The following is a 25,303-nucleotide window of genomic DNA, read 5'->3' on the forward strand; positions in this document are numbered from 1 at the left end:
CATTGTGTACATTTCTCTTTTTTAACCTCCTCCTAATTTTGGATTTGGTTTCTAAGAACAATGAAGGAAATTTTTACAACCTAAAGAAAGGGGAAAGAATTTGACAAACTGCAACCAAAGACATTCTAACTCTTATTCCTCCTAAGAAAATGAAAACAGCAACTCCTTCAATTTTCCTCTGACCTACTTTTTAGAAAATTTCTCTATTGTATATTGGTGCAGCAAGTCATAGGTTGAATATGAAGATAGTGGAGATGGTCGTATATAGACATAAGGAAATATTGTGATTTGTGAATGTCTACATGAATTGCGTCTTGGCCCCCCGAATGTGACTCCGCAGCTGATGGTAGCGCAAGAAACTATTATGTACTTGTAGCAACAGAAAAAAATTATCGGATTTTCCTTATCTTCCTACGGCAACACCAATGGGGTATTTTGTCCCCTAAACCCAGTCCTAGTACCAACCCACATAGGACTCAACTACTTTAAAATCATTAATTGGTATCCTCATATAGCTCAGGGGGGATTTATTAGGAATAGTCTCTAGGCCAAACCTATATATCACAGAGCTCAGCTTCTCTCCTCTATCATATAACCCTATATGTCACAGAGCTCAGCTTCTCTCCTCTATCATATAACCCTGTATATCACAGAGCTCAGCTTCTCTCCTCTATCATATAACCCTGTATATCACAGAGCTCAGCTTCTCTCCTCTATCATATAACCCTATATATCGCAGAGCTCAGCTTCTTTCCTCTATCATATAACCCCATATATCACAGAGCTCAGCTTCTTTCCTTCCGTCATATCCTGCTCTTATAAAGGACAGAAGCAATCACATTTAATACATTAATATGCAGCAGATGACTGACTACCACATTATGGCACATTTATTTCAATTTATTGAATATGACAAGCCAATAAAGATTACCTGATCTCTCCATCTGCTCTTAGATGTGTCAGAAAAATATTCAAAGGCTCCAGAAGTATACTGCGCCATACACCTGAGCATGTGCTTATTTGCTGTAGGCCTAAAGCAAAGAAATATAAAAGTAAGTCTACATTTACAATAACTGCCATTGTATAGTCAATTATTCTGATCTGTCACAGGATTAGAACAACAGACCAAAAAAGACTAATGGAATGAAGGATGAAGACAGCACATTCTGTCATCATTAAAGGGGCTTTTAAAATCAGATGAAAGAAAGCCTTTAGGCTAAGATCACAGGGTGCCATTAAGCAATGACTTTGAGGTGGATTCCATCTAAAATCAGATCTAGGTTCTTCCCTCAATCTGAAAAAATAGACGGCGCCATCTTGCTACAGATTCCACGACTTAATCAGCCATATAACTCAGGGCATAAGACAATCTGACAATTAGTGAGTGAAAGCTATGGGGCGGAAAGTGAACAGGAGCATGAGATGGAAATCTTCCTTAGATCCCTATTCACTTTCTGCTGTATTAACAGAATAAGCTCCGTGTACAACCTTCATTCTACGAGTTGTTCAGTCTACTGTTCTGCTCTTATGGCGGATCAAAACAGTGAACTAAACAATACAAAGTTAAAGGAGCCCAAAGAAGCTGATTTTTGTGTGCAATTTATACATGATGAGGCAAAATGTACATTTTTATTACAATCAGAATGGAATTGATTGAACGCACTGTCCATATTATATTTGAAAAAACCTATATATATGGTGGAAAGTGGATTGTTTCTTGATAGTCCCCATAGATACTTCCATGAATAAACCCTCAGAAATTCAAATATCAGTCTCAGGCCAGCATTGTAAATAACATTTGTATTCCCTCATGAAATTTTCATTGAGAAAAATATAAAAATTCAAACTTTTACGCTACAAAATTCTACTATCATCAAAACCCTAACTTTTTGCCACTATTGGAAATACATCTTACAATTTTTATTGTATTTTCAAAAGCATACTACTGCCATTAGGCTGAGGCCCCATGTTGCGGAAACAGCGTTTTTTGTTGCAGATTTTGCTGCAGTTTTTTGAGCCAAAGCCAAGAATGGCTAGAAAAGGAATGGGAAATATATAGGAAGTTCTTATACTTTTCCTTTCTGCTCAATCCACTCCTGGCTTTGGCTTAAATAAAAACGCAGCAAAATCTGCAACAAAAAAAGCTGCGTTTCCGCAATGTGGGGCCTCAGCCTAAGAGTAATATCTAACACCACCACCCATTGCACTCAACTACTAGAGTATGATATACTCCTAATACCACACAAAATCAAAATATTATACGGCAAAGGTCCCCAAACATCAGGCTGTAGCCAAGTACCAGCCTGCTTGATGCCATTCATAAATTTCTAGTAGGAATATATAAGGTAGATATAAATTGCTGTAAGTATTATGGCTTACCCTACTCCACAAGTGAACACCTGAATATGATCCTTATTGTTGTTTAGAATCTGAAAGACCAAGTTTTCATTTTGGACATGTCCATCGCTGATGAGGACAAGTTTATGACATCCCTTTTGTGGTCTGAGCAAACACAACGACTGCAGAACTTTCCAGAACTCGGTGCTACCCATGGTGGGTTTAGCTCCCTATGATATAATGAAAACCTTACAGTAAGTCAAGGTAAATTACATTGACAATACTTTAGATGGAAGAAAAACGGTTGATTCCTAGTAATAAATGAGTATTGCTGTGGTCCTTACTTTTATAAATCGCTCCATATCAGAATATTCATCGTGATGGGCTTTTGGGAAGAAATACATCTCTTTATAATCTGCAAAAATAAAAATATAAACAAAAACTAACCTAAAATGTACACAACATATCCTTAATGGCTGGGCATTGTCTTAATGGGTTGATCCATTATCAACCCCAGTATTACATGTGCATGAGTGTTATGACTGTGATGTGTCATTCATGGATGTGCATTATAAACACACTACATACATGTATATTTGAGGATACAGTCATCAATTTAATCAAGACAACGGGCATATGTGGATGATGCCTGAGAGCATTAACCCATGTGAATGACACTGGTAATGATGAAGGTAATATTGTCTCCATTACTGGTCTAGAAGGAAGTGAAGTGTAGATAATGGATTAGAGGTGTGTTGGATCAGGTGGTCTACTGTCCTATACAGGAGGGGATGGCCAATGAAATGCAAGGTTAAAGTTATAAAACCTCAAAACATCAATGAGTCCATGTCATTAGCTCTATAGGTCCTGACGATGTGAACCAGGTCGGGGTGGGGGGGTTATTTGCTTTATAAGATTAAACACAGTGGTACCAGCGGCTGGGGCTACCTGACATACTGTGGTTGTAATATACAATAGTAATGTATGAAGATAAAAGAGTGCAGTCAATATCAATATAGTGTGAATTATATACACAAAACAGTACACACTATATAATAATCAGCTTGATTGGGAGTGAAGAAGCCGGTCACAGAGCTTAAGACTCAAGTGGCTTCAATTGATCAGGGGGAGTTTCAGGTACCGGACCCCACATATGTGATACTGATGACCTATCCTAAGAATAAGTCATTAATATTAAATGTCTGGAGTACTCCTTTAATACTCATTAAATCTTGCAAATTGGTGGCAGATACACTTTAGGAATATACTGTTTGCTTTACAGCAGGGGTCAGCAACCTTTTATGTATCATGTGCCAATTTTTTTTTAAAGAAGTCAAGGATGAAGCAGTCAGTGTGCTATACAATAACTGTAAGGATGCTGACCCCTACATAATAGTTATATAATACACACCATCTATTTTGCTGGATAAACCCATACAACTCTGTCCAACCTTGTTGAAATAGATAAACACTTACCCCAGCATGTTCAGCTGTCTTATCAGCACTTTGCAAAAATAAGTTGAAAAGAATTGCCACCCCTTGACTAGGCTAGCTCACAGCCCGGACACTAGGATGCCCTTTATTGCTTCCTCCCTTATAACTGTGTTTACATGTACCATGAGAGAGGGCGACTACCTGGAGGAGCAGCATTTTAAACATTGGAGATAACCCTGTTCTGAGCAAATATGCATGAAGTGCCGACCTCGGCACTGACACCTGCTTTACAGTATAGCATAACTTACTTGATCCAAAGAGGACGATGTTGACATAGAAGCTGTATATAGAATCCAGAGCGAGCAATGCAACCTGTTTAGCACTGTGAAAACAGGACTCCATGGAGTTGGAGCAATCGAGGCATATTGTCAAAAGTGTATTATCAATATCGTCTGATATATCAGGTCTAAAAATCAACATGGACACCTATAAAATAGAATCAACACTGAACAATTACTGGAGATGACCTGGCTCTGTAATAAGAAGAGTAAGCAAATCCTGTATATTGTATACAGCATATCATTGATGTTGTAGTATGGGAAATCAGCTCAGGGAAAGTCTTCAATATTGAGTGGTTGTAACTACATATAGGTCTGCAGAGGAGAAGTAACATCTTTGTTATTTTCTTTTTGAAATCTTTTTGGGTTGGCCATATTGGAAACACATATTATATGTACAGACAGTGCAGTCATATGGTAACTGCAATGAATGTATTAACTGTAGGTTTGGAAGATCAGAACAATGGACAAATGGATGACTAAAACAGCAGACACGGATGATGCCTGATGGATCCTATTGACTGTAATGGCAGGAGATGCATACAGAGCCTTCGGCTAGGTTAACATCTGTGCTAGCGCGTATCACATTGAAAGGAATAGGGAAAAAAGCAGCCCATTCATTTCAATGGGGAGCGCACGTATGCCGGCTCCCATAGAAATGAATGGGATCTGCTTTGTACGCACTCATTCTGAACGTGTTTTACGTTCAGAGAGTTTAGCGTATACTCAGTGTGAATGCACCCTTAAAGGGGTTATCCGGGCAAAAAAAAACTTTTTTTTTTTTTAATGTCTGTTAGTGCTATTAATGGGTTAATAAGTGGTCCCAAATACATTCCTGCTCTCTTATCCTACCAATACCGTGATGTATTGCTCTACATTCAGAGCCCCCTCTCACTCCATCCCCCTTCCTCTCTCACACCCCCACCCTGTATTTCTACCTAGCCCATGGACTACAAGCCCTACCTAAATCATTAACTCAGCCCTCCCCATCATACTTACCTGTCTTCCTGTTCTGGAGATTACTTTATTCTGTTCAGCCGGGGCCTCTGAAATAGAGCTGGACTGCGGGCACTCCGGCTCTATTGCGCATGCATGGAAGGCCTGATCCTTCTCCTCTTCATGTCTGCGGGTGTTTGCATGCCCAGAAGATCAGGACATGAAGGTAAGTATGATGGGGTGGGTGGTTAGTATTGGTGATGTTCCGTTTCCATAAACGGGGAAATGAAGCTTCCCCCTACGCCCAACAGCAGCACAACTGGGGGACAGGACAGGTGGATGGGGGAGAGGTGCTCCGGCCTCCTATAGGGGTCCCCTCTCCCCCCCCTAAATTGTACCTTGCTGCGTGGTCCTGATGGGGTCTCCCTCCCTGCTCCGGTCCGGGTCCCCTGCTGAAGCGTGAGTAGCGGCGGCATCGCGGACGTCTGGATACTGCAGGAGCCGGCAGGTAGGAACGTTCGTCTGCCGGCGGGGTCTGGGAACTAGTTCTTGGTTCCCGGGTTCCGCCCGAGCCAGGGACCCCTTCCGGGGAAACCACGCATGCGCAGGCCGCGCGACCAGTGTTAGGGGCCGCGGCAGGCAATGACAAAGAAAAACAACAGGCAAGCTACTGCTGGCAATGTATCCCCCCCTCGTGCTCGGGAGAGGGGGGGTGAGTTATTATTAAGTACTAAGGAGGAAAGAGCTCGGACCTAGGTGGTGGTGGGGGGGCGTGGCTCCGCCCCCTGTCCCTCCCCCAGCCGGCCTATTTAAACCCCCCTCCACCACAAGATGGTACCTGTCGCTCCGGTTACAGGTACTTCTGAAGCATTGCTGCCTCAGGATTTAAAAGCTCAAGAGTTGGAACTCCCAGTTCGTGCTATCAAGGTTGGTGGAGGGGAGAGGGGCTGGGGCTGCAACTGAGGTCCAGATTTTTTTATGCCACTCGTTTGGATACTTGTCTCTTTTCTTCCTCCTTGTAGTTTGTCCTCCTCATCCTCCTCGACCCTCCCTCAGAGGAAAACCACTGCGAAGAGGAGACATTTGTCTTGCGCCCGATGTAACATCCCCCTCCCTGATGCCTGTGAATACAGGTACTGCCAGGGATGCAGAGCGCCTCCCTCTGAGGCTACCCCTATCAGAGAGATGGTCTCCTGGGTTAAGGACTTTGTGTCCCATTCCATGAAGAAGATGAGACCATTTCCCACCTCGCCAAAAGGCCCCGGCTGGAGGCTTCTGAGCCCTCCCTCCCGCCTCTAGAGAGGCTTCACATTGGGGAGGTTGAGTCCTCTGAGGAGGACCCTGTGGAGGTGGAGAAAGAAGTATTTCCCCTCGAGAAAATGGACAGACTTTTCAGAGTCCTCAGATCAAGTGATCGGGACGAGGGGGAAGGGCCAAGCAGGAGGGCTAAGTCCTTTAAAGCTAATGCTGACCTGGTCCAGGTAATGGAAGGAGAGTGGAGGCGTCCCGAGAAAGCATTTACACCTTCCGCTAGATTCAGGGCACTCTTCCCGATGTCAGAGTCCCAGCAGGGTGCCTGGGGACCACCGCCAAAAGTTGACGTGGCAGTTGCCAAATTATCCCGCCGTACGGTCCTTCCGGCCGAAGACGGGTCAAGCCTGCAGGACCCGTTGGACCGCCGCGTAGAGGGGTCCTTGAGGCGGGCATATTCTGTCGCCTCGTCGCAGGCCTCCGTGGCCATATCCGCTAATGAGGTGGTCTCTGCCCTACAGGCCGAACTATCATCCCTTGCTAGGGATATAGACACGGGGATCCACCGGGACGACCTCCTATCGGCTATGACCGATATTAATTTATTGGTGGACCACTTGGCTGAATCCTCCAGGATGCAACTAAAGCTCGCCTCCAAATCTATGGCCCTCACCACTGTGGCCAGGCGACCGTCGTGGATTAAACCATGGAGGGTGGACAACGCCTCCAGACTAGGGCTTTGTACACTGCCCTTTGAGCCAGGTAGGCTCTTTGGCAAAGCCTTGGACAAGATCATGGAGGACCTGGCGGACACTAAAACCAAAAATCTGCCGCAGCTCCCAGAAAGGAGGAGAACCGCCTTTCGGGCCCGAGGTTCCTCCACCAGAGGCTTCAGGGGGCGTGGACGCTCCGCTCCCCAGGGCAGAGGTAGAGGACGCGGTACTTCCCGCGACCGTAAGAAGGATCCCTGACCCGTCAGTGGTCTGCCATCTTGGGAGAAATCGGGCCCGTCCTCCATCTAGGGCCCCGACGCAAAGGTCCCGGGGTCGCTCGCTACATCAAGGCTCCACCGACCGAGAGAACATCTTGCCCTTTTTAGGGCCCCAAACAACTTCATCTATGAGTACCCGTCCAGAAGGATCTCCCTTCGGGGTTCTTGGTTTCCAGGATCTTGGGCGAAGGACTCAGGCTCATCGTCTTTGACCTAGACCGCTTCCTCCACGGGATGTGGTTTCTTTAAGAGATCTTCAGGCCAGGTATACTCGCAGGATCTCTCATAGCTCGGTCCAGGACCTTAGATCAAGGGGACGAATACCCAGATGGAAAACCTTGTCCTCAAGTTTCCACCCTCCCAGACGGCAGAACTTCAGCCCCCCCTATTTCCAGGGGAGTAGTATCCACGGGTCCTCCCCCAGCCCCCTAGCAAGGCTGGGGAGCCCTTTAATTGGGCAGAAGGCTTCTCAGAGCCAAGATCAAGGAGGGCTACCTCAGGCACAATCAGACTGTAGCCAAAGACCCGTTAGGATTATTTACGATTCCATCAAATCGAATCCAGTTCCGGGGATTCACCAGGGACTCTCTTACCTGGAGGCACCTTCTCTATGTCAAGAAGCTGCGAGTCCGGAATCGCTGTCCCTAGGGACTAAAAAAGCCTATCCAGTAAACCATCAGTGCCCGGCCATTACTGGCCCGGCAGACCCATCTTCGCGATGGCAGGTCCTCGGTCAGGTTTACCTAGACCCTGTTGACCACAGATGCCTCCCTGTCCAGGGGAGCTCATCTGGGGGAGACCCTGGTACAGAGCACCTGGCGTTACCTGAAGAGAACGCGCTTACCCAGCTGGCGAGAGATTACCAGAGCTCAAGTGAAGCTTCTGACGTGGACTCCACAGTTTCGGGAGCAGAGGACCAGGATGGACAACCTGATCACAGCCTATTACAGTCATTACGGATGGAGGATCAGAGCCTTCTCCACGTTACCAGACGCCAGGATCCTCATCTATTCGGATCTAGGAATCTCCCAGCGGCCAGCGGTTCAAATTCCAGGTTACAGTCTGTGGGACTGACTCAACAGAGTACGGATGACCTTAGCCAGGTCATCCCCAGACCAGGGTGCTTTCAACTATCCTACCAAAGGATGAGGTCTCCCCGAGGTGGATCTGATGGCCACCTCAAACGGCGCCGCAATAGAGGAGCGTTGCTCCCCAGTTTGGGAAGACAATCCTCTGGCGCTGTATGCCCTGTCAATACCAGGGAGGTTCAAACGGAAGAGCATTTACCCTCCTCTACAGAGGATTCGGAAGGTATTGACAAAACGCAGGCAGGACCAGAGCTTGGCAAGAAGCACGCCATTCTGGTCAGAAAGGGCATGGTTCACCGTCCTCACTCTCATGAGACGGAGGAACACCTGGAGGCTTCCACCAGTGTAAACTCTGGTAATCCGGAACAGTCGGCCCTATCAAGGCCTGAACAGATTCAACCTCACTGCCTGGAGGTCAGCCAGCCTTTAGCTGGCAAAAGAGGATTATCCCAGGGAGTGCTAAGAACTTTGGCGCACTCAAGAGCGCAGTCAATTAACCAGAGCTACCGGAGGGTCGCCCGAATTTTCAGAACTCGTGTTCAAGTAACCAGCGCGACCCTAATAGGAATGCAGTCTTGGAGTTCCTACAAGACGGCCTGGAGAAAGGGCTAGCACCTGCTACCTTGAAAGTCCAAGTCTCAGCTCTGTCCGCGCTCCTGGAGACCCGGCTAGCACTAGATCCTCTGATTAAGCAATTTCTAAGAGGGGCTACTAGACTTCGTCCTCAGGTGCAGCCACCTGTCCCTAGCTGGGACCTAGCCGCAGTTTTGCAGGGGCTCTGTGCGCCCCTCTTTGAGCCCCTATCTGAGGTGGATTTGAAGTACCTAGCATACAAGATAACTTTCCTGTTGGCAATAACCTCCACCAAGAGGGTCGGTGAGCTACAAGCCTTAGCGGCCTCAGAGCCATTCATAACCTTCTTTCCAGACAGAGTACAACTGAGGTTCGTCCCAGGATTCTTGCCAAAGGTACCCACGCCTCAGAATATTAACCAGGCAATCGTCTTACCAGACTTTTTTCCCTCTACCACCTCTGAGTGTGAGGAGAGGATGCACAAGTTGGACTTGGTGAGAGCGTTGCAGATTTATCTAGAGCGGACTGCGTCCTTTCGGAAATCAGAGAATTTGCTGATCAATGTGTTTGGCCACACCAAAGGTACCAAAGCATCCAAACCAACTCTATCAAGATGGATTAGAGAAGCCATTATCTACTCCCTACGTGCTAAGGATCTCCCGATGCCAGACCTTATCCGTGCCCATGCTACCCGAGCAGTGGCGACATCATGGGCTGAGAGACGTTCTCTTTCCTTGGAACAGATATGTGCAGCGACTTCTTGGAGTTCTCAGCTAACTTTCGCCAAACATTATAGACTTGAGTGGCGAACAAGGGAGTCCACAGCATTTGGACATTCAGTATTGGCATCAGCTTGCCAGGATCACCCGCCCTAGGGTAAAGCGATACTTGCTAAATCCCCAGTTGTGCTGCTGTTGGGCGTAGGGGGAACGAAAGATTGTGAATGACAATCTGTTTTCCCTTAGCCCAAACAGCAGCACAAGGCTCCCTCCCTATGCTGTATTTGTACTATTTGTTTGTACTGTCATATTACTCCTGTTAAATAGATGTCTAAAACCTTTACTTGTTACTAACACAAGAGGTCCTCTGACCTCTTATAGGGGTTGATTGCTGTTAGGTAATTAAATATTCCACCTGTCCTAACAGCTCATAGGGGCAGGATTACCCCAGTTGTGCTGCTGTTTGAGATAAGGGAAAACAGATTGTCATTCACAATCTTTCGATCATTGGAAGAATCAGAAAATGTGCCCTGACCGCTCGGCAATCTTGGCAAATATACATTTTTTATTAAGTAAGTTAGAAGTTAGATGGGGGAAGGGTGTTCAGTTTAGGGTTAATTTATGATTTTAACCCAGACAACCCCTTTAAGTTACTTTATGTAAAGCTGCCAAGGACAGACATAACATGACAGATGAATTCTACCAACTCAGAACAAAAGAGAAAACATCATTTTACCTCACTGTCTTGATCTGGGTGTTTTTCAACCCAAATCCTTGGGATATTGGAATTTTCCAGAAATACTTCCAAAGAAAAACCTGTGAAAAACTTGCATTCTTCTGTTTTAACTACAGCTTTGCGCTTGGTTTTCTGCAATACACACAAATGACCAATAGTTTGTGAATCAATAAGGCAGGATTCAATTTATCAGAAGAAATGCCAAACCAAGAATAAATTCATTTAAAAAGAATTACTGACACATATATATATATTCTACATACACACACACACACACACACACACACACACACACACACACACACACACACGTATATACATAAAATATACAAACAATATACTTCCCTCTGTAGGCCAAAGAAATATTTTTATATGTTTTTTTAATCCTGTTTTTTTCATTTGACAATTAAAACTCTGAGAAATATATAAAAAATAGCGGCACCTGGTACCGCACAACATGAGCAGTTTTAGGGGGCAGAAGAAGAAACAACATTAGGGGTAGCACCGCCCCATAAAAGCTGGAAGACGTCTTGATAGGAGCCTGGGTCAAATGAGATCAGAGATGTTGAGCATAAGTCCCAGAATTTTTTTTTATGTTGGGGGCCCAAATTTGACTTTTGCTTGGGGTTCCTTGAGATTTCTGTATATGCCCCTATTTTCACTTTATATATTTGGACTTACCTTTACTTTGAATTCGTGTGTTAAACATATGATTTTATCTATTTTTCTTGGCATCTTAATGGACACATCTGCACTAAAAGACCTGAAAAAGATAAGAAGGGTAAAATAAGTATTCCTCTTTACAAGTTTACAAGATATCCTGGGATGAAATGTGATTTTTTTTTTTTTTTTTTTTGGGGGGGGGGATTTTTTCTATTTATATTGAATCCTGCAAACTTGTTGTTAGATCCAAGACACTGGAAATCTGGCAAAGAATAACATTGTGTAGAGGTGTCACCTAAATATCTAGTTTGCCTTCAAGGTCTCATATACCATGCAGTCGTATAGGGCCCATATACCATATAGGGCCCAAGGTCTCCTATACCATGCAGTCGTATAGGGCCCATTGAATGGAGTTGGGGTGAGACAATTCCCTCCATGATGTTTGACAAATCACAGCAAACCTGGACCAGTACAGAGGAATGTGACCTATTGACTTTCCAAACTGTTACTGAGGATCTGAGCCACAGTGGCTCAGTGGTTAGCACTGCTCTGTTCTTCTTTTTTTGGGTAGGCTGACATAACAGCCAGTGCTGTATCTGCACCTGACCCCTTTACACCTCCACATTTATGGTCTTGGTATCTCCAACTGTCCCACACTCAAATTTTCTGAAGACTAATGTATCTCCTCTGACAAATGGGCTATACACTAAAGCTCTGTTCATGCTAAGTTATGTAGACACTGTGGTGGCTTTATCATCTAACAGATCAGCACAGTCACAGATTGGGTCCATTGACTTCTGTGGGTCCGCTGGGAGCTCCCTAGTCTTTGATGGTAAGATTTATTCTGTGGGAATCTACAATATAAAGCTCTGAATGCAAAAACTGGATTTATGTACTCATTGTAAAATCTTCTTCTAGCTGTATTCATTGGGGGACACAACACCAGGGGCATAGACCCGGCCACTAGGAGGCTCACACTAGGAATAGCAAGAGAAGTTGGCTCTGCCTCTAGGCTATACCCTCTCACAGACACTGTGTTAGTCGTGAAATAAGACACCGTCCTCCCAAGGAAATAAGTGACAAAGGGAATCTAACCTTGAAAACATATACATAGTCTAAATATATATACTGACAGTAATGAGATCCATTACTTTGTTCAAAAAGCTATGGGAATCAAAGATAACCATTGAACAGAGTAATATAAGATAACGTTACCTTACTTCACCCCAATACAAAATAATGGCTTCTCCAACTTACCCCTCTACTGCCACGTCACTTTCAATGCCCACTTTTGTTACATTATCCTATGAAAAGCAAAAAAGCTTTGAGTCAATATAAACTATTGCACAGATAAACCTCCATCGGATATGTATTGTATAGTAATATTATTACCTGGGTGATATCCTTTAGTGATTTGTCTTGCAGCCATTCAGCGACATTTCCCGGGACTGAGAAATTAATATGATTACGATGACACGTCAGTTCCATAACATAGGTGATTTTTATGACTACAGTTGCCTTGGATGGTAAATTTCCAACACTCACTGTGAAGATGTCCTGAAATAGAAATAGTAAAGTGATTTATTGGTTATGTCGTCATCATCAGAAAATTTATACTCATGGAAAACTACAAAAACAAAACAGCACATATAAAATATGTGTAAAGTTATTGCTGCTATATACCTACAGCATTGATAAAAGTGAACTGTCAAGTGGGTGGTCTTTACTACCAAGCTTCATTACTGAGCAGTGGAGGACAACCACTAGAAAGTCTGTTTTCTATTGTCAAGGGGGTGTTCTCCATAGCCCAGCCCACTTGACAGATATCTGGCACCCCCACCAGTCAGCTGAAGGGCTGTGACAATCAGCCAAGTGCTATTCCTTCTAACTGAATACAGACACAGCGCCAATGATCATTAAAGAGGACCTGTCACCAATGAAAAACATCAATCACTGCTGTTCCCTAGAGCATTTTTTTTTTTTATTTGTCCACCATTCAAAAAACATGGCCCCTGGAAGGTTATATGCCTTAAAGTGTTTTCAGGTTTTAAGTAAATAAAGTTCTGCATCTTTCTAATGCTTGTAGGATTTTTGCTTTAGTTCCTTACCATGTCGAAGATTCCTGACTGTAGTAACAATGACATGAGTGAAGCTTACACTTTGGTTTTAATTCTCTGCGTTACAACACAAATTATCATATTAGAAAATTAAGGGGCAACACGTGGCTCAGTGGTCAGCATTGCAGCGATGGAGTCCTGGGTTTGAATCCTGCCAAGGACAACATCTGCAAGGAGTTTGTATGTTCTCCCCGTGTTTGCGTGGATTTCCTCCCATACTCCAAAAAGACATACTGATAGGAAAAAAAATGTACATTGTGAGCCCTATATGGGGTTCACAATCTACATAAGAAAATTAAAAAGACAATCAAATGGTTTGGAAACACACCGGAGAATCCTGATCCATGAGATAAGCCCCATGTCCCTCACTGATAGCGGTCCTGTACTCACGATGTGCCTGCTGCTTTTCCTTTACCTACGGAGAATAATGTACATCATATGGCAAAGAAAAATATATGTTTGCTTGGACAACAATCTTTAGTCTAGTAAAAACAAGTATTGTACCTCTCCTATGATGTGTTTCCCATTGATAAAAGCTTCAAAGCCACATACGGCCATTCTACTGTCTATAGGGAAAACATACTTGGCCTCCATAGGGACGGTGGAAATATTCTTATAGGTCTGAAAAATCACCACCTGGGTTAAGAAAATAACTATTAGCTGATAAATCTGAGAAATTCTAGGACTTATGGACTGCAAAGTATTGAAAGCCATATATACCTTAGCTGCAAGGTCCATCAGTTGAGCTTTGACATGTATTCTGTCTAGAGGGATTAGCTGTCCATCGCTGCCTTCTAGACCACCTTTTACGAGCTGATCAAACTGATGAGGTAGATCGTCTATTGAGACATCTTTTAAGCAAGAAAATATGACTTACAGGGGTTTGTCTGGCAGGGAAAGTCAAAGGGCTTAGAATGGGTTAAAAAAAAAATCAAAGACCTAATACTCACTGTTTCCCTGGCACTAACCTGCCAACCCTGCCTAGGTCCTCCATCGGTCAATACTTCCCGGTAGCTCTCAACATATAGGAAATGATTACTCAACCAATGGCCGCAGAGCTGAAGCCTCATCCAGTTTCCTTTGTATTCTCAGTAATCTGCATGTAAAACTGTTCAATCTCTCTGCAGCGCCACCACAGAATAAACTAAGTATTACGCAGTACCCATTCAAATCAGTGTTGTCTGTGTAATGTAGGACAGTTCAAGGTCCTCCAGAATGAGACACTCTTATCTTGTAGCCTTTTTCTGCTCTGACCACTAGTTGAGAATCTTGGAGAAAGTAACCCCCTCTATTACCTACTTTGTAATATTGATGTCTTTCCCTTAAGATAGATCTTAACTATTAGAAACTGGTTAATCCCTTTAACTCATAATTCACTAAGGGTACACCAAACTGGGCTTTCTTTCCTGGACAGCTCCTTTAACACTACTTACCTTCTGATGGTTCTGCCAGGCTGGTAGATTGATCGGGGGTTTTATCCATTGAAATAAACAAAGCTTCCTTATGTACGTCGACATTGTCCCCATCAGTGGAAAACTGAATAATGTATCTCATCTGTACTTGATTCACATTATACACCACATATTCATCATCCTAAAAATATACAAGAAAGTCAAAGTAGCACAAAAAATATAGGGCAATACTGGGTAGTACTATTGAATAAACCACATTTGGCCAGCAGGCCAAACTACCACATACACGACAGAATAGTTATAAAAATATATAAATTTTATTTAGAAAAGTACATAAATAATAATAATAGATTGGAGGTAAACAATGCATCAGCTATGGATGCAATGACATACAACTAGGCTTTCATAAGGAAATATGCTTTGCATTTATAGTCAATACAATATTCAGTGAAAAGAGTTCCTCACCACATAAGAATGGGCATCATTAGCTATATACAGATGGATGAAGATCCAAATCATTAGCACTTCTTACTAGAGGGCCAATACATTTATATTTGATATTGTAGACAAAAGAAAACATATGAGCAACATTGAGCTTTTACCTGTAAGTATGTCATGCATCAGAACGCGCCCCAGGGGCGCGTTCTGATGCATGACATACTTACAGGTAAAAGCTCAATGTTGCTCATATGTTTTCTTTTGTCTACAATATCAAATATAAATGTATTGGCCCTCTAGTAAGAAGTGCTAATGATTTGGATCTTCATCCATCTGTATATAGCTAATGATGCCCATTCTTATGTGGTGAGGAACTCTTTTCACTGAATATTGTATTGACTATAAATGCAAAGCATATTTCCTTATGAAAGCCTAGTTGTATGTCATTGCATCCATAGCTGATGCATTGTTTACCTCCAATCTATTATTATTATTTATGTACTTTTCTAAATAAAATTTATATATTTTTATAACTATTCTGTCGTGTATGTGGTAGTTTGGCCTGCTGGCCAAATGTGGTTTAAGAAAGTCAAAGTGTTTCTCGATATCTCCTTTAATAGGTGAGGTGTAGATAGTGAATAAGGGAAAATATGAATAAGGTGGGGAAGTGGAAAAATGGCAGATCTCTGGGAGATCATAAAGAGGAGTACTTACATAGGAATAATAATGAAGCCAACACTACTTACTGTAAAGTCTGATGTTACGCTATGCTTGCGTTGGACGCCATGCACACTGTGGAAACCATTGGGTGGTTCTGTGATAGTGTAATCTCTGTGAAACACGTCTTTGCATTTACCTAGAGCCACATCACAGACAACCAAAAGTCGCGATCCGGTGACATCACTTGTCTGGGAATACTTTACACTTGTGCTGGATATAAAAAAAAAATACTGGGTAACCAAATATATGTTTTAAGATGTATCCACCATTCTTACTAGGCTAACATATCATATTATTGTCGGAAATTAAGAAAAAAATAACATGACTCCTAGGGTAACATTGAGATGAAATACATGAAGACAAAAGCCAGGTCACTTCTTGGGTGGATGGGTCAGATGAAACACTCCCAGGCCATAAATAAAGGTAAAGAGAATAAAGGTGTCCAGCAGATAGCAGGTCACCACCTCCATATTTATACTTACCCTCACTACAGTCCTTCAGTAAGGCGTAATGGGGGGCTCCGGACCCTGCTCTACTGATCAATGGGGGTCATAGCAACCTATACAGTCACATCCTTTACAATGTGGACTGTTCTATTTCCAAAACTAAACAAAGTGATACAAGCTAACAAACCTTTATTAATAAGATACTAAGTTACTGATGTAATATTATCCTTCATTTCCATCATTGGCCAAAATTATAATGATATTATCAGATTTTCATACAAACCTTATTGAATCACTGAAATAAATGCCACTTCCCAGGTTTCCAATGTCCGTCCTTTCACCACCAAATTCTTCGACAATCATCTTTGGCAGCATAAGCCCACTATAGAGGACACAGAATATATAGAAAATATTCTATAAAACAGTCCAAGACTAAAACATACAAAGTGTTATCTGTAAGAAGTAATCCTAGGACATTATGGACATGCACTGGATTCAGCCTCATTTTAGTTGTTGCCTCTACAAGGGCTTTGAGGAAAATGACTGAATGTTGTAAGTGATTTAATACAGTATATATAAGAATTTGTTTTCTTCTGTGGCATATTTGTCTCTCTGTAATCCTTTTATATTGTGTATTTTTTGTATAGTATCATATTATATAGAATATCATATTATATAAATATATTGTATATGTGTCAGCTTTGTTCTTTCATTTTAGTCTTGGCTCTCAGTATTTTAACCTAGACTTCCCTTTTCCAAGAATATGCCATGTTTGAGTAACAATTCACTGCCTTTCATCTCCAATACTTGGAAGACATGGGTCAGATCAGTTATTGGGTACCAAAACAGCTCGCTACTGTTATGGGGCCCAATCCCCAAAACAACTAGGACAAGAAACAATATGTGAACTGAACTCACCGTGAGAGGATCCCCACAAAGTTACATGGTGAAGAAGCATGGAGCAAAGACTTGACATTTCCCAGGTCACTCTTAAAGTTAGTGGCCTCACTCAGTGTCCAAATTCGGAACACTCTTAGGATATTAAACTGTCTATTGCTGAATGAAGAAGAAACAAGTCACATATCACAGAAATGTCACACAGTATTGATGGATAAAGGTACATTCACAGAATCTATGGATACAGATCAAGAGAAGGACTGGGGTATTCTGCCTGCAACAAAGCTTATATTAAGCAGCAGATGCTAAAGTGAATTAGATTTTAGGGTTTAAAAACCTGAGATCCAAACAGGATAATGACCCACACACTAATATCTTCCCTATCCCGCAACCCCAAACAGTTATTCATGACCTTCAACTCCCCTTCTCCATCAGAGACAGTCTCACCCTACTCCTCCAACAACCACTCTACCCAACTGCTTGGTACTCTTCATCTTTAATTGTTTCTCCTCGGTCACCTGTTCTCCTTCACACTCGACCTTATCCAGTCACATATCAACCCCAACCTCACTGAAATCTTTATTCCTGCCCTAACCCATCTCTTCAACCTATGTCTAACCAGAGGAACCTTACCTTCCGTCTTAAAAAATGCTACTGTCACACCTATCTTTAAGAAACCATCCCTCAACCCAACTCTCCAGCCAACTATCGTTCCATCTCACTGTTCCTATACGCCTCAAAGATGCTTGAACAATTGCTCTGAACTATCCTCTTATCTCTCGTCCAACACACTCTTTAACAGACTTCAGTCAGGCTTCAGACCCCGTCACTCCACAGAGACTGCCCTAACCAAAGTCACTAATGACCTTCTAACTTCCAAAGCAAAGTGTCACTACTCTGTCCTCCTCCTCTTTGACATCGCCTTCACCTTTGAAACATTCAACCACCCCCTCCTGATACAAACTCTCTCATTTTTTGGTATCACAAACTTTCCTGGGTCTCCTCATATCTCACCAGCTGCACATTCATTGTCTCCCACTCACACACCACCTTCTCACTACCCCATCTCTCTGTAGGTGTCCCCCAAGGCTCCGTCCTAGGACCTCTCCTCTTCTCTTTGTAAATTACATTTTTTAACATAAAAGTAAAAAAAACTTGTCTGACACCCAGAAATCTGATCCAAATATATTATTGCATGTGTGATGTTTCCACAAAGCTCATTCATTCTCTATTGGAAAATCTCACCTAAACTACTCTGATACTTTTATAGACCATGTCTCAGGATTGTGGGGAGAAAAATCATAACAAGTAAATTCCTGCTCAGTAGTTGCCTGTCATGGAATCCCACCTGTAACATAATTCCCATGTACATGGCTGTACTCAAGATCAGTGTCTCACAAAATCTAAATATGGCACCTAAAAGAAATCTTTGCCCATAAGCCTAATACTTATGTCTTTGTGACCTACCTGTGGTTGTTATCCAGAATTCCCTGCTTCACCCGATGAAACTCTGCAGAGTTTGGGTCAATATGTTCTATTCTGCTTCTGAGCGCTTGGTATTTGGCAGTAGAGGTCGGGATGTGTCCAGATAAGCTAGACTCACAGAAATTAACCATGTCCCGAATTACCTAGAAGGGAACCATAAGAAAATAAAGAAGAGTGGAAATACTTTTGCACTAAAAAGTGCAGTATTTTGACTCAAAGGTGTGGCAAAAACATTGTCACCCAGTAAATATGCATCAACTGTTTCATGCAGCGTGATACATTCGGTGCATATTAGATTGTCCAATCTGATTGTACAGGACATAAGTACATCTCGCTACATCTGTCTGTAAAGGACCTATGTTGTACCTGACATAAGTCTTGCTTAACCATCAAGAACTTCATATCTATGTTGCTGTATATCTTTTCCTTGTGTGGAATACACTGGTAGAACTCTTGCATCATCTGAGAAATGTCTTCTCTTTTATCCTTCTTGACTAAAGCATTTCGGATCTGGCGTAGAATTCCTTCAGCTTTACTAAGCTTGAGAAGAAAATGACAATTATTATCATCTTCACTTATGTAGAGCGGCATATATTATACTTCATTAATAAAATATAAATAATATAATAATAAAAGTCTTTCCATCTAATCCCCAGGTTACTTACATCATTTAGGCTAATGCTTTCAACACGACATGAAAGTACAGAGTCCAAATGTCCAACCGCATCCACCCAAATAGACTCAACCAAGCCAGCAACTTCTGGGGACAAGTCTGTGCTATTGATGGCTTCTCCGAGCAGCACCTTTACATTAAAGACAAGACATGTTCTTAAATGTTTTTACTATCTGGGACATTAGTATGCAGGAAAAAGTTTATTTTTGTTAAATAATTATCAATATAAATTCATTTTAGTCAATATTATTCATGAAAGACAAAAGAAAAATCTGATGTAATGTGCTTCTGTATTCAATGTCCATAAAGCTGCTGAGGACTGTTCTGGACTTCCATGTCCTCCTGCATATGCGGTTTTATATACTGCTAGAAAGCCTACAATGCGCTGAATTCAGCGCACCGTCAGATTTCCCATTATGTGCCCCGGGGCTGGAAATATCGATGCCATTAATTTCGGCACCACTGTCAGAAGGACGTTCCTCACAGCCCAGCTAGACTGTAAAGAATGCTCTTATGACAATGGGCAGAGATGAGTGCTGTTATAACGGCACCAATATCTCCAGCCCGGGGGCACATAACGGGAAAGCCGATGAATTCAGCGCATTGTAGGCTTTCTAGCGGTATATAAAATCGCATATGCAGGAGGACATGAAAGGTCCTCTTCAATGGCTGCTCGATTCAAAGTCCATTGTAGGAAGAGACCATGTAATACTTAGACAATAAATGTATCTGAAATCTTAGGTTTTCTACCATTTAAGCTACAGTAAATGTTCCATTAGCATAAAAGCAAACATCAGTACTAATATCAGAAATATAACTCAGAGAGAGGCATCCACTAATGAAGATACCGATAAGCATCACCTTCTGTAGTGCTTTGGATGCTAAGTTCTCAGCCTGCAGTGGGATCTTATAGATTTGTGAGAATCCTTGGTTTTTAATGTCATTAACTCGTTGCTCATATTTCTCACAAGCCTTCTCAGCGGAGTCTGTCAGGTGAAATGTAAGTTCTTTCTGTACAGGAGAGAAAACAGAAGATATTAAAACTATCTGCACAAAATGGAAAACACAGTGTATGACAGGTGGGCACAAACTTTAATTGTTTTTTTTTGGGCTATAAATATTGATTAATATCAGACTGGTGGGGTCTGACACCTCCATGGATTAGCCACACTCAGCAGCTCATACACAGACAATGCAGTAGGACACATACAGCTTGTGTTCTTTGTGTAGAGCAGGGGTAGGCAACCATCGGCACTGCAGCTGTTGTAAAACTACAACTCCCAGCATGCATACTTGCTCTGCTGCTCTTGGGACTCCCATGGAAGTGAATAGAGCATGTTGGGAGTTGTAGTTTCACAGCAGCTGGAGCTGAAGGTTGCTGACCCCTGGTGTAGTGGATAGACCAGGCAATACAGATCTGCTCCCATTTTTCTGAATGAGACCTAAGCTGCAGTAACTCAGATCTGCCAATACACAGCTGTCTGCATCCTACCCTATTCTCTGGGAACAGGAAATCATTGGGGTTGGTCGGGGTTTAGATTCTGGGTGGCCTCATGATCAGTCAATACAAGGATTTATTTACATATCTATACTTCCTTTTTCACCTTTTCCTCTTCCTTATCCGCTTCCCTTTTATGCTACTCTGATGTTTATCTCTTTGCATGTGTCCCCTTGGTTAGAAACCCAACACTTCTCATGATACATAATACTTACCGATACCCAAACATCTATACATGAGTGCTGTAACTGGATATCTGAGACTCACATTGAGGCTCTTACACCAAAAACTGTTTCTTGGTGACTATAAACAGTCTTTTCTAGTGGAATTACCTGAGACGTGTTAGGAAACCCACGAATGGTTGAGACCCTAAATGGTAAGGAGTCCTGGTTCTTAAAGCAAAGCAGTTCAACAATTGCATATTCTTCATCCTGTAAGATATGAATATTACGGCACATCAGAAAGGAAGTCTGTATATATTTCTGTCCACTAGCAGCTTTCGGCATCCTGAGGCTGCAGCTACAGCTGATCTGTGTGCGGTCAGATCCCTACAGATCACATTCTGATGGCCTGTCCTGTGGATAGATCATCAGAATAAAGACTCGATTTGGAGCTGGAAACTCCCTTTAAATGGCCTCATTTATGACCTACAATCTTAATAAATAAAACAAATAAAAATGTTACTTTTTGGAAACAACAGTATTTTGCCACTTCTGCGTCATCAGGGATATTGACATTGTCTCCATTGTCTTCAAATTCTAAATCTTCTTCCACATTTCTATTGAGAGAAATCACATTTGTTAACTACATAGTTAAATCCAACCAGAATATCAACACCTATGGCTTGTATGGTGAAATGCTAAGGCTTCCATAGTAATTGCAATTTCATTCTAACTTCATAGTGACGTGCAGAAATTTTGATGGGTGAGATCTCGGTAATTAGATGTCCGCCAAGGGCTTAAAGGGGTTTTCCCATATAAGATAGTTATTCAGTATTCATGGAAATGGGGATAATATGCAGGTGATCAGGAAACGCGCAGATCCCCTCTCATCAGGAGAACGGGGTACATTTTCTCCTCCGTAAATCGAGTGGTGGTCAGGTAGCGCATGCACTGCTAGATTCATTTTAATAGGAGTGCTAGAGATTGCCAAAGTACAGCGCTATAACTTACTTACCGGGGCTTCACAGGTCGGAAATGCAGCGTTTTACAGTAACTGCAAAGTGGATGGAATTCTTGCGAATCCCATGCTCACTTTGTGGTAAAAACCATGGCGTGGACACGCCGTGATTTCCAAAACCAGTGTGGTTTTGGAAATTTCAGCATGTCAATTATATCTACAGAAAGAATGGCGGTTTCCCCATAGATATAATTGAAACAGAAAGTCCGCAGAGGAGACTCCACAAACTCTCTGTTTAAAGTGCTGCGGGAAGAACCGTAATGTGTTACCGCTACCATTTTTCCTGCAGTGCTTTATAGCTGTGGGTCGTCCCGTGGAGCCTTAGCCTTAGGGTGCATGCACACTACGTAACGCCGGGCGTGTATGAGAGCCGTACACGCCGGCATTACGGCAGACTGCCGAACACTTTTCATTCACTTCAATGGGAGCGCTCGTAACAGCGGCGTTTACGAGCGCTCCCATTGAAGTGAATGGGAAGTGTTCGGCAGCCCTGCTGTAACGCCGGCGTGTACGGCTCTCATACACGCCCGGCGTTACGTAGTGTGCATGCACCCTTAGACAGGAAAACTCCGTAAAGTGAAGGGGAAAAAAATCCCTCAACTGTACCCCATTGGATTCTCTTGTTAGCCGAAGATGGGATTATAGAAGACTATAATATTTTAACTAAGTGTTATAGGAATCCAATTCACACTGGAAGTCCAGTCATGACGCTATGCTGTATGGCACACACTTCTGACAATGGGGAGATATCAGTGCCGAAAGTAATGGCATAACTCCAGCACCGGAGATATTTACAAATTGGGGTAGATTCATTAAGACTGGCACTTCATACACCAGTCTTAATAAAGTACTCGATGCAAAGGACTCTTGCATTATCATGAGACCCTGGTCTCTTTATAAATCAAACACAAGCCTGTTTGCCAGAGTATAAACCTATAGCAGTCAGGAACTGGCATAGACTTTCTGTTTAACTTTTATGACTTGTAATAAGTACTGTATGTTGGGTCAAGGCATCTTGGAATGTGGCAAGCGAGGCACAGTAAAGAAAATGCATTGCAAGATTGTCCCAGGAAAGGACCTTGTGCCAAATGTGCCCTACAATATGACCCCTATGTTGTTGTTATAGGGAAGGGGACTTCTTGCACATGGACCCTTTGCTGTTAGCACCTGCCCTTGCTTTAACTACCCCTGTGCAGCTGTGGTGTACTCATGAACAGGATCCCTGTCTTCACCCAATGACTGTCATTGTGCTCCTCTAAGACTAAGATTTATTATCTTTCTAATCTAAGACTCTACATGTCCTTTATTCTGTCATTGCACAAGGACATGTAGAATCTGTAACAGTCATCTCAGTCATGAAATACTCAGGCTAATACAATATAAGGGACAAAAAGCAGGGAGTAGCCTGGGCAAAAAAAGAGAAGAATATTATATACAGGGCTTTGGACATAAAGGTGGTAATAAATAATGATTTTTTACCTCTCCAGTATATCTTTCTTGTTCACAGCTAGTAATTTGGCAAGAAATAGTTGTTTCTTCTCCTCTGCAAAAACCAAATGCAAATTTGATTAAAAAAATAATCATTTCAAATTAATATTTCAAGAACCTTTTATACATTTTGACTGAATTCACGACACTAAATCTTCACAAATCCACTTGATAATATTCTCTATAGGAATGTCTGTAAGCCAAGTACGAGTGTTGTATATGTGTCAAAGAATTAGTTGAGAATTACTTTTTGAAGTTTTCTAAGCCTCTGTTCACACTCCCGTCAGTTATGATTGATGGAAAGGATATCACAGACTGCAGCGCTATACTTACTGTCAAAATGGCAGAGACTATGGTGAAATATAACAAACCATATTACAAGTAAATGGGGTCTGGCAGGTGCTGTTGGTGCATCACATGATGGATCCTGCGTATTATGTTACTATTCCTGATTCTATGATAAAGTGTGAACAGAACCATCATGGGTCAGCTATAAATACATTATACAGATGGTATCCATATGATTTCAGGTATAAGCCACGCCAGCTTTCTAGTGTAAATTATAATAAATTTATCAGTCTGAGGCCTGCCTTGATCTCTCCCCACTTTTTATAAAAAGTGGCAAGTGGACAGATCTTAGGCTAAGTTTATCAACTAGAAGAACAGATTTAATGATACAGATGTGAATGCAGAATTAGATATTATTTACAAAAATGATATACAAGTACCAGAACCTACCATCAAGCTGCTGGAAACTGCGGTTTTGACCACAAATCCTTTACATCTCAGCATGATATAGTGACTCCCCTGATGAGCTTACCATATAGCGAAATGCATTGAGAGATAGGAATGCAAACAGTTTGGTGGGGTAACCTATTACTTATAGGGGTAACCTATTATTTATGCACGCTGGGAGTGTGAGTATGGTCATCTCTGGCAGCAGAGTTATACTGTATATGAACGTCTGGATAGGATAGAGATTGAAGGCTATGCGCTAGAGAGGGAATAACTGACTGACCTTGTGAATATACAATATCCCTCAATAATGCACTATATTTGCCTTCTCTCCTATTCCTACTTCTTCCCAGAGATACACCTACAGCTGATAGGATTATAGGAATTTATCGGCTACATCTATCATATTACGTGAGATAAGTACTATTAAATACCTAATTGGAGGTGTAGAGATTGATGGGATGGTAACCCGTGTTAGTTGCCAATGACAGAGTGTATTCAGATGGTTGGTACACACAGCCTGCCCTCTTTACTGGTCCTCTTTTTGTGACAATGACTGAAGGTCTCTGAATAGATTTGTAGTGGGACTGGTTTATGAGGGACACAATGTTGTTGCAATTTTAACTACCGTATATACTCGAGTATAAGGCGAATTTTTCAGCCCAGTTTTTGGGCTGAAAAAGCCCCCCTCGGCTTATACTCAAGTCAGCAAAAAGAGAAAAAAAAAATATTTTTAATTTTTTTTTTAGGAGGGAGTCTATGACCAGCCACAATATTAATGTATAGAATCTCCCATAAAATAGTGCAAAAGAAAAAAAAAAAAGATTTTAAAAACATAAAAGTTCTAAAACACTCCTTTTCCTAGAATACATACAAAAGTAGAAAATGACTGTGAAACACAAACACATTAGGTATCCCTGTGTCTGACAGTGCCCGGTCTACTGAATATAGGGGATCTGCAGTGCTCCTGTTCCGTCGGGAAGGGGTTAATAGAAGCACTGCAGATACCCTATATTCAGCCAGACTGAAGTGGGGGAAGAAAAAACCCAGTCCTCAAGCTCAGGGAAGGGGCAGACAGACAACCAAAACACCCCCTCCCCTTTCCCAGCAACTACTGCACACAAAAACTCTGACCATTTTAATTTTTGA

At 42.2% G+C, this 25,303-nt stretch overlaps 1 protein-coding gene across 2 annotated transcripts in view; it reads right to left on the reverse strand.

Annotated features, from left to right (window-relative positions):
- The window catches only part of LOC142195934 (protein mono-ADP-ribosyltransferase PARP4-like), an 825,676-nt gene that overhangs the window by 14,375 nt on the left and 785,998 nt on the right, over nt 1–25,303 (reverse strand). Inside the window, exons 27-34 of one of the 2 annotated variants that reach the window (XM_075266048.1) lie at nt 12,459–12,623; nt 12,324–12,370; nt 11,085–11,166; nt 10,404–10,535; nt 4,080–4,257; nt 2,682–2,752; nt 2,380–2,567; nt 932–1,031 (exon numbers count right to left, since the gene is read on the reverse strand). The exons of the other annotated variant lie outside the window; for it this stretch is intronic. Coding sequence (XP_075122149.1) covers nt 932–1,031; nt 2,380–2,567; nt 2,682–2,752; nt 4,080–4,257; nt 10,404–10,535; nt 11,085–11,166; nt 12,324–12,370; nt 12,459–12,623 — 963 coding nt within the window. The remainder of the gene's footprint in view (nt 1–931; nt 1,032–2,379; nt 2,568–2,681; nt 2,753–4,079; nt 4,258–10,403; nt 10,536–11,084; nt 11,167–12,323; nt 12,371–12,458; nt 12,624–25,303) is intronic. 2 annotated transcript variants of the gene reach the window in all.

This window comes from Leptodactylus fuscus, chromosome 2, assembly GCF_031893055.1.
Source record: "Leptodactylus fuscus isolate aLepFus1 chromosome 2, aLepFus1.hap2, whole genome shotgun sequence".
Classification (NCBI taxonomy): domain Eukaryota; kingdom Metazoa; phylum Chordata; class Amphibia; order Anura; family Leptodactylidae; genus Leptodactylus; species Leptodactylus fuscus.